The sequence below is a fragment of the Mastacembelus armatus genome, chromosome 17 (assembly GCF_900324485.2).
Source record: "Mastacembelus armatus chromosome 17, fMasArm1.2, whole genome shotgun sequence".
Lineage (NCBI taxonomy): Eukaryota > Metazoa > Chordata > Actinopteri > Synbranchiformes > Mastacembelidae > Mastacembelus > Mastacembelus armatus.
The window spans coordinates 8,098,599-8,112,579 of record NC_046649.1 but is presented as its reverse complement, the minus strand read 5'-3'; the positions used below and the strand labels follow the sequence as shown (position 1 = coordinate 8,112,579).

Below are 13,981 nucleotides of genomic sequence, written 5' to 3'. Positions count from 1 at the left end.
CAAGTGCTTTAGGACATTTTCCAAATCACAAGATGTTTAATGAGGGAACAAAAAAAACAACAACCTGGAGTTGTGTATTTACTATGCGCTGTCAGTGGAGATGCTGTTTAAAAGGGTGAAGTGAGTGTATAGAATGCATTACAAAAATATAAAACCCTTACTTCTTTCCGGTGGAGTTTCTTTCCGCTCTCTAACCTGTATATAAACTGTAACGTGAGAAGCTGCCAGTACAGTACATTTGTCAGTTAGTGTTTCACCTGTGAGTTTCCATCTGCGTCAATGGAGGTGATGTCAAGATTGGATTTTTTTTTTTTTTTTTAATTATTATTTTATGTGTTTATTTTTACTTGAATATTAAATGTATTCATCGCTCACAGTGCCATTTTAACTTTATCTAGGCAAAGGGGCCATGTTATAAACATTTACTTTCCTTGTAAGTCCAGGCTGCAGTATGGCATTTTGGTCTTTGTCACTGTATCTGGTGATGCTGTCCAGCTACTGTAGCAGAGCTCTGAGGTGGTTCTTGCTTCAAGATCTGAAGCAGAGGACGAACTAACTTGTATGTTTTCATGTTGTTTTTCTGTTATGTTGGAATAGCTGCACTGATTATTCGTCAACAACTGTGATGACTTTATGATTTTCCACCTTGGCTTTGAGTTAAAACAAGAGTTCCTATCCAGATGTATCAGCTAACCTATAGACCTGTCGTCTGTCCTTTCAGTGGTTGATGGTGTGGTGCTTTACATTGGTGCTCAATAACCATAATCACCAACACAAACAACCTCAAGACAAGACTGCTCTACATAGAAATGTAACAAATGATTCCTCTCTCCTTATTTCTTTCCAGAAGAGCATTAATCATTTTGATTGTAATTTCCAATCATTTCTACATTATAGCGAATGTAGGTGACTCAGCAGTAATGTACTTTCTTTTTTTTTCTTTTTTTTTTTTTTTTTGGTTGGAGTCTATGCTACATATGAATGACACCTGGAAGATGCAGTGAAGTAATGAATCACGATCCTGACGTCCTAACAACAGTGCTAATATGAAAACTTTTTTTTGATTTCTACTACTTTTGCAAATTAAGATGCCTGCTCTTACAAAGTGATTGTCGGTGCAAGTAAAATTCGCTGTCAAATGCTTATTTCAGAATATATGTTTGTAACAAGTCACGTAAACAAAAGTAACCACATGTACATTGGAATTAATGGGCATTGATCATGAGCTTTTATTTTGAAGGGGATCTACAGGTAACATTTTCAGGTTTCTACACAAACTAGAAAACTAGACAATGAGGTAAAATCAACAGTTTTCATTGAGCCTCTGTGCATGAAAACCATCTAAATGTCATTACAGTGAATGATTTGCCACTTCTACCCATTCTTGATTGTATTTTTCCATCTTGAGGTAATTTTTGTGAGAAAATGACTTTTTTCTATCTAACATATTTCTAGCTTTGCATTCAACTTGTCCTTATGTCTCAGACTGCTGAGGAAGGTTCACTCGCAGTTTGTATGTAAAGCATTTATTTATACTTTTTTTCATAGAAATCATGCGACAACCACTGACGTGCAAAACTTTGTAATGTTTACCACTTAACGTCTAGCATTTCAGGGCATCACAGGTCAAGGCGCCTTTCTTTGATGTGTGTTTTCTTATGATCAAACATGGAAAAAAAAAAAAAAAAAAAAAGATCCATAACTTAAATGTTCATGGAAGCAGAATCCAATATTTGTCTTCTCCTCTCAGTTTGTACATATGATGTGTTCATTGAAATTTATGTACAGTCTTTTTGTAATAAACAGCCCATTGAAACCGCAAACTGTGCATTTTGTGTAACATAACTGTTGGAACAGGAGAAAAATCTGCAACAAATTTTATCCAGAACAAATAAATGTCATTCTACATTTATGAAGAGATAAAATATGTTCTTTTGATCATAGACATGTAACATGTCATCTGCATATAATTGCTTTACTCATATTTCTCATGATTCTTTGCTCCGGTTTGCACATTGTACCAGATGCATGGATGTGAGAGGCTAAATTGGCTAAGCCCATTCCACCTGATGTTAATCCTGATAGAACATGGTGAAGATGTGTCTTAAACGTTTGTGTACCCAGGTGGAGGAGGAGGGATGAAGTCAGGTGGTGGCTCATATGGATAGTCCTCAACATTTGTGGCTTTGGGTAGAGATGGACCTGACAGTGAGTTGGCCTGAGCACCAAGACTGTTGGAACTGTCTGTCAAGGTAAATGAGAATTCAGAGATGTGAGGTTAAGGGTTTAAATACTCAGCAAGAAATAAATACAACTACATTTTAACCGCTTTTGCTTTTCACATAAACTAAACACATAAGCTGAATGCTTTAGCTTTTCTATACAAAGTTAATTCAAAGTCTAAGATATTCAAAATATTTTTTCATATACCTGCTCTCTTTTAGAAATGTAGATTTACCTTTAAGCGCAACAGAGTTGAGAATTTGCAGAGTGGACACTCTTTTTACCGCAGCCTGGTAGTTCTTATACAGCACAGTCCCATACTGAATACACACAGAGTCAGTACTTTTGTCCTTAACATTTCCAAATTTCAAAATGACACAAAATTATCGTGCAATTTCATTTCCAGCATCACTGCTAACATTAAAGTGAATTATGTTATTATTGACAGTGTTGGGCCTGACCTTGGCTATTCTGATGGCGGTGACCCACAGCAACAGTATGTGTTCATTGTCACAGCACAGGAACTTGATGTAGTGTGACTCTTTCTGGATGTGTGGATGCTGGCAAAAAAAGAGCAGGTCAGGAGAACAATGGTTTCAAAATGGCAATAGAGGAATTTTTGTCATTTAAACACAGATTGGTTAAAGCTGACTGGCTGAGATATTGTGACTTTTAGTGTTAGAAGTAACTCTTGGTCCTCCCTGCCTCAAAGATAAATGCCCACATCTTAATTTGTAACAGGTGTGTAACACAGGCTTTCCATTATAATCAGACACAGATATCTGATGAAATCATTATGAGATCATCAGTATTATTTTCTTTAACTTGGTGAAGCACTTGCAGAAACAATGCATTACCACTGTTAACCCCTGAGTTTAATGTCTAAAATTAGTTGAATGGCCATTTAAATACAAAAGCTGTTTCTGCTCTATATGTAGCTGTAATGCACATAAGAGCCAGCAGAGGGCAGGTCGTACCAAGCTGTTTTTGCACTGTGGCGGATGAAGCACAGATACCACTAATGTAACTGTTAAAAACAGGACTAAAGATGATGAGTTCGTTGGAAACTTTTTTTTTTAATAAACTTTTACAACAAATGGACCAAAACTGAAAATACTAGATGTGACTATAATGAAGATGAACAACACAATTATTGCTTACATCCATACCCACTTATTCCTATTTAGGGTCACAGGGATCAGCTGGAGCCTATCCCAGCTCTCTCTGGGTGAAAGGCAGGGGTCCACCCTGGACATGTCACCAGTCCATCACAGGGCCACATAGAGACAAACAACCTCACACACTCACACTCACTCCTATGGGCAATTTAGAGTCACCAATCAACCTGACATACATGTTTTTGGACTGTGGGAGGAAACCAGAGTACCTGGAGAAAACCCACACAAGCACAGGGAGAACATGCAGACTCCACACAGAAAGGCCCCTGCTGGGTTTCAAACCATGACCCTTCTTACTGTGAGTCAACAGTGCTAACCACCAAACCCCTGAGCTGCCCCTTCTACAGACATAACACTGTATTTATTTGAAGTTTTCTTCTGATTCTCACAGTTGATAAGTATCTATTTGACGCTGCCACATTTCACCCAGATAAGAACCAGTAGAGGTTTGTTGGTTTTTAGTATTGTACTTCCCCACAGCATGACTTACTTAGCATTTCCAACAACATTACTAACACCTTTTTTCTGTCTGGGCTTTTATGTGTTACAGTTGCAGTGCAGGGGTGCAGTTTGCAGAGTCTGGCTTTCATCAGATGCAGCCTTGTTCTCTGTGGATGCTCTTCCACTCAAAATACCGTCAAATGCAACCTGCAGGTACAACTATGGACTGTTTAAAACACAAAAAAAAAATGCATGAGGTCAACCTCTGAGAGCTTCATGCTTCCCTGTTAGGAATAAGAGTCATTTCTACAGCACAGAGCCCAGTGACCTCAAGATACACTCCCACATGCTCTTTGAATAGCACACACATACACAACCACAAGCAGACACTTTTTTCAACTTTGTGTTCAGGCCAGCTTCTGGCCTAGATCAAAATGTGATACATGTTTAAGGAAGAGTGATTAGGAAAGTCAGTTCGCTTTTGTTTTGTTGACTATTCTTCTTCTTTTTGTTTATTTTTCTCCTGCGCCCTTTTCTCTCTCTGCACACCATACCGCCATCATAATGCCAGAATTCTCCGTGAATCCTCTGTGAAGTTTTGAGGATAGATAATTGTTGATCTTACTTTTAGCACGAAGCCAAAGTTGGTGGGAGCTTTGTATTTCTGTCTGTAGTTGTTGCTGGTGTAGATGTTGACGTTTTCAAAATGGACAAAGCAGGCCAGATCACTGGAAGACTAGAAGAGAGAAAAAACATATTATCACACTGTAACAGACAGAAATGTGGACCATATGTGTTGCTGAATACTGGCTGTGTTTATATACATGATACTGTTCCACTCTAAGCCTCAGTTTATACTGATGTGCAGAGCAAAACTCTTCTTGGTTGCTTGACAACAACAAAGGAAAAAAAATTACATGTTGTCATCACAGCAAAATCAACACATATGTTTGGCCATATACATATAGTATGTAATGTATATGGACGACCTGGCAATACACTTCTTAAACAGTTTTTAAAGTTATAAACTGCAAATCCAGAGCAGAGTTAAAAGGTTTTTTATTATTTAGAACAGTCTAAATGCTGGGGGGTGTTTTGCCATGAAGCTCTGTTTGTTTTTCAGCATGTGCAGACAAATACTTTCTCCTAGTCTTATTTTTATGGAAAGTATTTAGTGTGATCAAACTTAAATGTAAAGAAGTCCCCTCCCAGCCATTTGTCTTCAGTTCATCTTTAAAGAAAGTCCACCATCAAGCTCCACTTCAGGAAAAAGTGTGTGTTTTTCTACCTAAGCCATCATTTCATTTTAAGCAGGCACACTTGATGTTCATACTTTAAACCTCACCTATGACAAAATTAGAAAGTTTAACTTCCTGGAAGTGGTGGTGACCCACAGCGGATGACTACTTGCACTTTCTCTTTATTTGGTCTTTCCTGACTTAACCTTTATCTCTATTCCGTCTATGATCATTTCTTCAGCTCTACCTGCATGACAGCACCATTATTTTCACTTCATCATACTAATCTACATGACTCTTCTTAATGTGTTTTTCCTGCTGCATTTCTCTTTCCTAATGAACTATCCCTTCCAGGTCATCCTCTGCTTCATCCACGTGTCCCTCAGATGATTTCTGCTGCTTTCTTATGTTTGCCATTTGCACATCTGCCTTGCACAGTTTCCCCTTTGCATGTATTTTTTCCTCTTGGATGATATTTTGGAGTCAGTCTGCACCGGCGGTGTTTTTCTGCTTCTTCTCAGTGACAGAACGACATGTTTCTCTTTAACAGCGGCAAGGCCTCAATTCACACTGTCTATCTTCATTTCTCTGGCTCTTCCTTTCTCCCACTGCTATGCTTGAGCACTCAAATACAATCCATCATTAGACTTCATGCACACAAAGAAAAAAACTCTCTCTTTGTTTAAGGATTGTGCTATAACCTCTTTCCCAGTTTTTCTTTTCTTCTCAGTTACACAGTTGTGAATATTCTGCATGAAAAATCTGGCAGTGTGAATATACAAATATACTCAGAAGCATTTTAAACCAGAAACTGGACATTGTGCAAGTTCCACATGTTGACTTCTTGTCAGTAAAGATCATCTCCCTCACAGTCTGTCCTGTTTGATTAGCCAGTTATCTTAACACAAAGTCCACAAAGAGGATCAACAATCAGCAATCCTACTATTAGCACTTTATTTTTGCTTATTTGATCTAAAACTGGTAAGTGGTGGTTTTATGGGGAGTCATGCATGGGACTAATTCTTAGCATAGCTAAGCAGGAAAAAACATCTTGTAGCTAAATCCCTAATTTGTCATATTGATGCTTTGTGTTAATAAATGAGTTTTAAGGTAGTAAGTGAGTTTCGTTTGACTTTTGGACAGAGCCAGCCTCCCTCTGTTTCCAGTGTTTCATGCTAACTGACTGTAGTTTTATATGTAGCGTGTAATCTTAACATCTTCTCATCTGATTCTTGGCAAAATTTAACATGTGTTTCTCAAAATGCTGAGCTATTAGGCCATTTGAAGCAAAGCATCTGAAGGAATATGTATGACTGTAGTCATTTGAACAGAAATGTCATCTGAAAATTACCAGAACATCTTTTCCACCTAGTGAACCATTTCCCTGGCTCTTATGGTTTAGGCTGTAAGTGAAACATAAATAAGATGTAAGATGCACTTAAGGCAGGTCAGCCTGCCTGTTTTCTGTTATGTCAAAAGTCACTTCATGAATCATAACATGTGACTGACCATTTTCACTGTGATCACTGTAGTTTACCCTCAACGCAGGGTGCTAAACATGACACCTACCTGTATCAACAGTGCATCATAAAAAAGCAGGCATTTAAACTAAATTATGATGTATTGATCTAAATTTAATTTGTCATACCTTTGTTTTTCCTTTTGGTACGTAGTAGATGCCAGAGGCTCTGAGCATGAAGTAGCGAGGTTTCCAAACCTTTTTCCCATCTTCCTTTAGGTACAGCATGCCCTCAAGGTCAGGGACAATCAGAGCAGAACCCCCAAAATGCTCCTGCGGGGTCAGAGGAGAAAGATGACAAATGAGACCAACGCAGGGTGGATATTTTTTTCCTGTTTGAAAATGGCAGCCAATAACCTGTGTTTGTATTATTTCGGGTGATGATGGGTAACTCACCTTGATTAAAAGTTGTTTGGTATGCTCATTAATCCCATTCAAACACTCCCTCTTCTTCTTCCACATATAAAATAACTTTAAGGCGAGAAAAAAAAAAAAAAGTTCTGTTTACTGACTGACTGTTAAACCATGTGATCGAACTGTGGCATTAGGAAAATACATACACAGTTTCCTGCTCATACTCACCTGTGGGTCTGTGAACATCACGTATTTCTGAGGTTTTGACACAAAGTAGATTTGGTTTTCACTGTGGCGAGTCCATGCAGACAGCGGCTCCACTAAGTATTCATGGTCCTCAAAGCCTCTTTCTAAAAAAAAAAAAAAAAAAAAAAAAAAAAAAAAAGACAAACCAAGCAAACAATAGCCACAAGCCCCCTGAGCTCCTCTCAAAGTGTGCAGCAGTCTTCAGCATTGAAACATGTGTGCATCTGTGTCGACTTGCATGTGATATACGTGCACACACCAATGATTGCCTGCATATGATCTGAATGCAGGAACATGTACATATATATATGTGCGTGTGCGTGTGTGTGTGTGTGTGTGTGTGAGGGTGTGTGTGTGTGTGTGTGTGTGTGTATTAATTTTACCAATCTGCAGCTCAGGATTGGTCTCGCACAGGCTCCAGTCGATGCTGCGGTCACAGTGTGTCTTCTCAAACAGCTTGTCCAGAACGTCTCGCACCGTCTGGCTCTCCTCCACCATCAGAGTCTTGGAGCTGCCGTCACTCAACAACATCTTTACTATCAGCTGGAAGAGGCAGAAAGTTTGGTTAACTGTGCATTTACAATTTTGGAATCAGGGGAGTGTTTCTTATAAATCAGTTGACTTTACCTTCCTCACTTTGGCTTCTTTCAGCTTTTCCAGAGCCAGTTTAATTTTGTCTTCCTTTGTCTGAGGTTGCCTCTGCAAATGTCATATCGAGGGGGAATCATGTATGTTTTCTTGTGCAGCAAATTACATCTTTATTTTCGTGATCAGTAGCAAACTTTGAGTTACCGTCTGCAGCTCTGTGGATGATACAGCGGGTTTTGGTGGTTGAGAAGGAGCAGCTGCTGCCTCGGATCCTTGGGGTATGACAGGTGGTGGTGCAATCTGATTGTCTGTGAGGCCATCAGTCTCCTGGTAAGTGGAAAATTCTTGTGTTGTTGTTTTAGATCCCAGGTCAGCCACCAGAGCATCCAGGTCCTGGTCCTCCAGTTCATTTAGAGATTCTGTAAGGAAGGAGATGTGGGCAGTTGTAGGCAAACTAAGAGGAAAAGGCTTTCCACCATTTCAGACCCTGGACTGTCACTCTGTACTATCACGCTGAGAGTCCAGGTCTGAGTCTGCCATTTCCACATGGAATTCAAATAATTTCAATAAGCTGCCCAGGGTTTTACAGGAAACAGGGTTTTGCTGTTATCAAATGTTATTCCAGTGAAATCAGCCTCAGTGTTTGCTTTTCATCCTCCTGATCATATCATGAGATATATTATATAAATTCTTATGATTGTGATTCTGGGAAGTACAGCTTTAACTAACACTGTTGTTTTGAGTAGGAACATCATCATCTGAATGAGCACTCACCGTTCAGGTCTGTGAAGCCAATGGAGAAGGTGTGCTGTTTGGGTGAGTCAGGATCTGCTTCTGGTGGGTCTGCTGTCTGCGTTAAACTCTGTGGATTGTGATGGGAAATTAGTGATGAAACCTCACGTCCCCCGGCCCTACTCGGGATCCTCAGAGAATATAATTTCATTTAATGTTCTAAGATACATATCATACAGTTTTTCTTGTTTCAGATAACACTTGTGGAGCAGCCCCAAAACCCAACGTGTCCTTGAACTGTTCCGCACTGTGATTATTTATCACAGCCTTTGTTTGCCTGTGCTTTATGCTGCTCTGTTTTCAAGCTGTACCAATAATTATAAACACTTTGTCCTTTGCACAGACAATAAATCACTTGTCAGTTCATTAGGGAAAACAGATTCGTCAAAAATGTAATGTTGCAATCTCACAAATTGAACTTCTGGACCAAATAAACAACACTAACATTTCCATTGTCTCTGCTAAACCCAGTGAAAGAATCAAACTCTGATGATGACAAAGCGATATTCAAAACTAAACTAAAACTATAAGACTTTAATTATTAACAGACTCCCCAAAGGGTCATATTCTATAAACAAGGTGGGCAGACGGCCAAGCTGTAGACAGAGTGATGCCCACCAGCATGCAGTTTAACACATGTCGTCATGCTGGAGCTGCTGCTTAAATGACACCCCCATGCTCCTTCAGTCAGGGCTAAAAAAATCACTCTTTGTCTTCTGGCTCCAAGGCAATAAAGCAGAGAGGATGGACCCAATCAAAGCAATAAGTTGTAATTACTTCACATTCTTTTATTTCTGAGACTCAGGGAGGAACATTTCTTTAATCACAGTGCTTTTCCTGAACTCTGGGACTCATAGTCTGTGAGGAGTGGAGTTTGTCACTGTAATGGCTTTCCAGGAGGATAAATGCCAAAGTGACATATAGAGTCTTTTTGTGGTATGTCTGATGTAATGTTAGAGATTGATCCCATTCTTAGGGCTGCACACATTTAGTTACAGAGAGAGATGAAATGGGCAGTAATGAACTGGCCTCAGTGTAAGGTTGCATCAGAAGTATGTAATGTTTTTCTTGATGAGCTGCAGTCATATGACAGTCGGCTTAGGTGTGCTTTAGGGAATCAGCAGCAATCGCCCATGCTACGATCAGGACGCAGTGATTTCACATCTCACTGCTGCCTTACTTTGTTCTACCTGATGCTTAGTCTGAAAATAAAGGCTTTATGATAATGTCCATAGTGCTCTACATCTACAACTTGTTCTTCCTCTCAAAAAGGAATTTCAACATTGAGTTTAACAGTTTCAGCTCAACGTGCTCATGGTTTGAAAAAATGTCATATTTACAGTCTTGATGTGCATCTCACAGTTTCAGATTAAACCAATGATTTTATTATGGAACATACTCAATGGTTTTTAAGCTCTGGTGTATAAGCTACAAGCATTGCCATATTTGATACAGACATTGGTGGTTTCCAGAAAATCCAGTAAATCCTGATAACTTATGGTCCTGAGAACTCACCTGAGATAGATGATCCATCTCGCCGAGCAGGTGACTGAACATGGCATCTATGTCATCCATCTGGGAATAGTAAATCAAGACAATAATATTTTGCAAGCAGTGCAGGACATAAAGAAATGCACAAAGGAATTACAAACTGAAAACTATTTCGAGTTTGCTTTAAATTCTGTTTCTTCTGGCCATTTCTTTTTGTCATGCATCAAGGAAAACTTAAAATGAACTATATTGAAAAACCTGCATGACAGATGGCATTTTGTGGCAGCACCCTTACATGCACATTTACATAGTTTAGAACTGTCTGTCACATAAAAAAACATGAACTATGTGCTTGTTTGTGCTTGATCACTCAACAGGAAAACAAAAAAATTCTGTGTCTAAATATGTTTAAAGCCAGAAGTGCTGGAATGCAGTGTCATTACTGTGAATATGCAAAGTGACAGCCGTGTGTGGCAGGTTAAAATGGTTTCCATATTGCTCTGGTTGTGAAGTCATAGTTGTCTTTAATCATATCCAGCAAATACCATCTTCCATAAACTGTGCATTAAAGTGGCTCAGACCGTGCTCTATTGAAGGTCTTTTAGGATTTCCCATTTTATCCAATTTTCATCCAGTCTACCATGCAGAAATAATTTCACTTAAGTCGCAGCTAAAAAAGAGATTATGTGGTAACTTTGTGCCGACGGGCTCCACACGAAATACTGGATGAACGCTGAACAGTGGGAGTTCTCTCCTGAAAACATCTTAGGAAAATCCACTATAATTTTGTTTGACAATTATTTTGAAATGGTTTGCTGTAGGTGCTATGTAAGTAACGGATTCTGTGAATTATAATATGGTGAAAGATCAAGATGAAGTATCAAACATTGTATCCAACATTCTTAGAATTTGCAATTGGTAATACATGATAAAATGCTCGAATGACATCAAAGATTATCAACTAGCAACAATTTGCATCTGGGGTTTCCCACACAGAGGTAGGACGCTGCCAGCTTCAGGCTCAAAGTTCATCTTGCATGTGGAGAAACTGAGAAAGCAAACTGATGAATGTTTCTTTCCATCTCATTGGTGCTATGTGCGGTTATCAATAGCAGCTGCAGTAGCATGCAAAGAGACTAGAGACAATAAAAATACACAGATGGAACAACAAGTGTAGCAGCAGTATCAGTGGTAAAATGTGCACACAGCATACAGCATTTTTTCAGTGACTTTATTTTAGTCTGACTGTGACATGATATACTTCATGTATCACATATGCTGTATCTGTGTCTTCATTTAATATTCCGTCTCACGTCGTCTTGCTTGTATTGAATGAAATCACATTTTGGATAGTAATTTTTTTTTTTCCTAAGCTTTTCTGTACCTTATCAAGTCTTCCTGTTGTTGCCTTGCAGAGCTAAGTGCTGTACTTCATTAAGTGCTTCACACATTTTAATGTTCAGTTTGCCTCCTGTGCAGTGGATGTTGGGAAAGGCTCCAACCATAAATGCAATTAAATCTGTGTCCAAACAGCATGTTTAGGTCTGTGAAGCCAGTCCTAATTTCCTGTTTTCTTTTAAAAACTATATTAACTGATGTTTGCCCACCGCAGCACAGCACAACAGTAACCAAGCTATAAACACAACAGTGACATTTTATTACCTTTTGAGTTGACATGGCAACCATAAACCAACAATGGCATGCTTTTGGTGTTGTTCCTGGCCACCTGGGCAATATTCACTATGTAGCTCTGTTTTACTCTCTATCAGGTCCTGAAGGAAAATCTTTAGTCACTAAATGCTTCTCAATGTTCACCAGACATAAAATTTTTCTGTCATGCTGTTTGGTGCTGGCCAGGTGTTTGGCAGAAACAGGTCCTTGCTGTGGCCAACAACATTACATGGAGAGAAAAAAAAAGAGAGACTAAAGGGGGACGGGTGATAATCGTGTACAATGATTATAGCAGCTTTAAACCTGATATAAGTTATAGTTCTGCTGCTCTTGGTCAGTAGAAACAGCCTATAAATACAGCACTCAAACAATTTATTAGGTACGAACTAATGCAATTTAATACATCAGTCCAATAATAAGTCTTCCTCCTCTGAGTAAAAAATATCTGGCTCTTTACCTGCTAAATGCTCCGTTATGTTCAGGTTGCCATTAAGTCCTCATCATGTATGCCCTGCTGTGCTAAGAATGTAGCTAGACCGTACAGTAATGAGCTAACCTTTCTCTGTGGGCTAGTCACGCTGTAAGAAAATGGTTTCATATATATATATATATATATATATATATATATATATATATATATATATATATAATTGTGATCAATCTTTCAAATCACAATACTGATCATAGGCACTGTGTTTGAAGACAATTTTTCAGTTATCATCTTTATGCAGTTTTGATATTTCTAGACATCCATGACAGAACAAATAAATATCTTTCATACTTTAAAGCTGCAGCTGGAGGAATTCAAAATGCATATTTGTCCATACAATAACTCATATATAGTTATTTCACATATATATATATATATATATCCACATATAGTATATACACATACAAGCATATAGCCTAATGAGCAGGCCTGCTTGTGCTGTTCAGTCTCATTCTGTGTTTATGCTGAACAGTAAACAAACCATCCTTTAAACTGTAATGAGGTAAAAAGGGAAGAGTGGAGATGATGGTAGTGGAATAAGTATTGTTTCCATATGAAAGTGAAACTTTCGGCTCAAGAAAGTGAACTTTACCTATGGGGCCTCCCAGGACTTCTGCCTCACATGTGAAAGTCAATCCCAACTTCTGTTTCTATAACTTCTTTCTCATGTATTAAAACAAATCACATTTATACAGCCATATCGAGTTTCAATATTAATCAGCAGTACGGGTCAGTGATACTGTATTTGCAGTCCTGGGCATGTGCTGGTCAAAGTGTGTGCTATAAACCAGTATGTGTAGAAATTCCACACTCTTATCCGGCCTGCCTGATTGTTGCTGCTGTATCCCACTGTGGTCTCACACATCAACAGAACAAGGAGCCGCCAGGAGACAGACAGGCAGGCAAACAGGCGGACGAGCCAAAGCCTAAGTACAAATAGCGATTTATTGAGCCTTATATGCATGAAAGGGATCAGAAAGCATTGCCTGCTGACAGTAAACCAACATGTTTTCTCTTTTCTTGTGGTGTAGAGCTTCTTACTGTTTTCTAATTAGTTGCACAGCCATCCATTGGCTGGTGTGAGAGAACATGTGTTATTCGTAAACAAAGCTGATGTGACTGTTCAACTATTTAACTCTTAAAGGGACTAAGAGAAGGGAGAATTTGTTGTACATAGAAGTGCTAGGTTTAATCATTTAAGTTACAGCTTGAATTTGTTAGAAAAATGTTCAGTGATCTTACCTCTTCTGCCTGTTTCTCACACGGGAGCATAATGAGATGTGTGTAAATGCTAAAGCACCAATAGGTCAGTCTATAACTAACCACTGATGTGTGAGAACTGGGCTGCACCACCTCTGCAGATATTAGCTGAACTTCCTGTGAAATCAGGAAGTAGGTTTGACAGTTCCTCTGGTAAAGCAGCGTGAGGTTACGTTTCTGATTATGTGTCATGTATGTGTTGCTCAGCGACAGCTATAACCATTGCCCTAACCATTACTACTTGTCCTCATTTCCCTCAGGCTGCACTGATGCTGTCATTTATTTTGTCTCACTGGACCTTTACTGGGACATATTTGATTTACTATCTATCCATGTCTATCCATTTCATCAGTACTGTGCAACCTTTCACTTGACTGCACTAAGTGAAACATCAATCAGACATCAGCAGCTGATTCAGAGTCCTCATTGAGACCAAGAATACTCTCAGGTTCTTACCTTGACCTCCTGTATGAACTGATTTTAGTGGAGC

General features: G+C 38.9%; 1 protein-coding gene across 2 annotated transcripts; it reads right to left on the bottom strand.

Annotated features, from left to right (window-relative positions):
• Positions 1-1,205: 1,205 nt before the first annotated feature.
• On the bottom strand, positions 1,206-13,599 carry LOC113133782 (amyloid beta A4 precursor protein-binding family B member 1-interacting protein-like). 2 transcript variants are annotated; one of them, XM_026312668.1, is made up of 13 exons: positions 13,474-13,599; positions 10,095-10,154; positions 8,562-8,649; positions 7,992-8,206; positions 7,827-7,898; positions 7,583-7,742; positions 7,182-7,303; positions 6,996-7,070; positions 6,729-6,872; positions 4,468-4,578; positions 2,685-2,783; positions 2,459-2,543; positions 1,206-2,244 (listed from the first exon to the last, which is right to left on the bottom strand). In XM_026312668.1, the coding sequence occupies exons 1-13, from the start codon at positions 13,501-13,503 to the stop codon at positions 2,105-2,107; spliced, it is 1,401 nt and encodes a 466-aa protein (XP_026168453.1). In that variant the 5' UTR covers positions 13,504-13,599; the 3' UTR covers positions 1,206-2,104. The 2 variants fall into 2 exon arrangements, with proteins under 2 accessions (XP_026168453.1, XP_026168454.1); XM_026312669.2 differs by lacking the exon at positions 13,474-13,599 and adding an exon at positions 11,733-11,809.
• Positions 13,600-13,981: the final 382 nt, after the last annotated feature.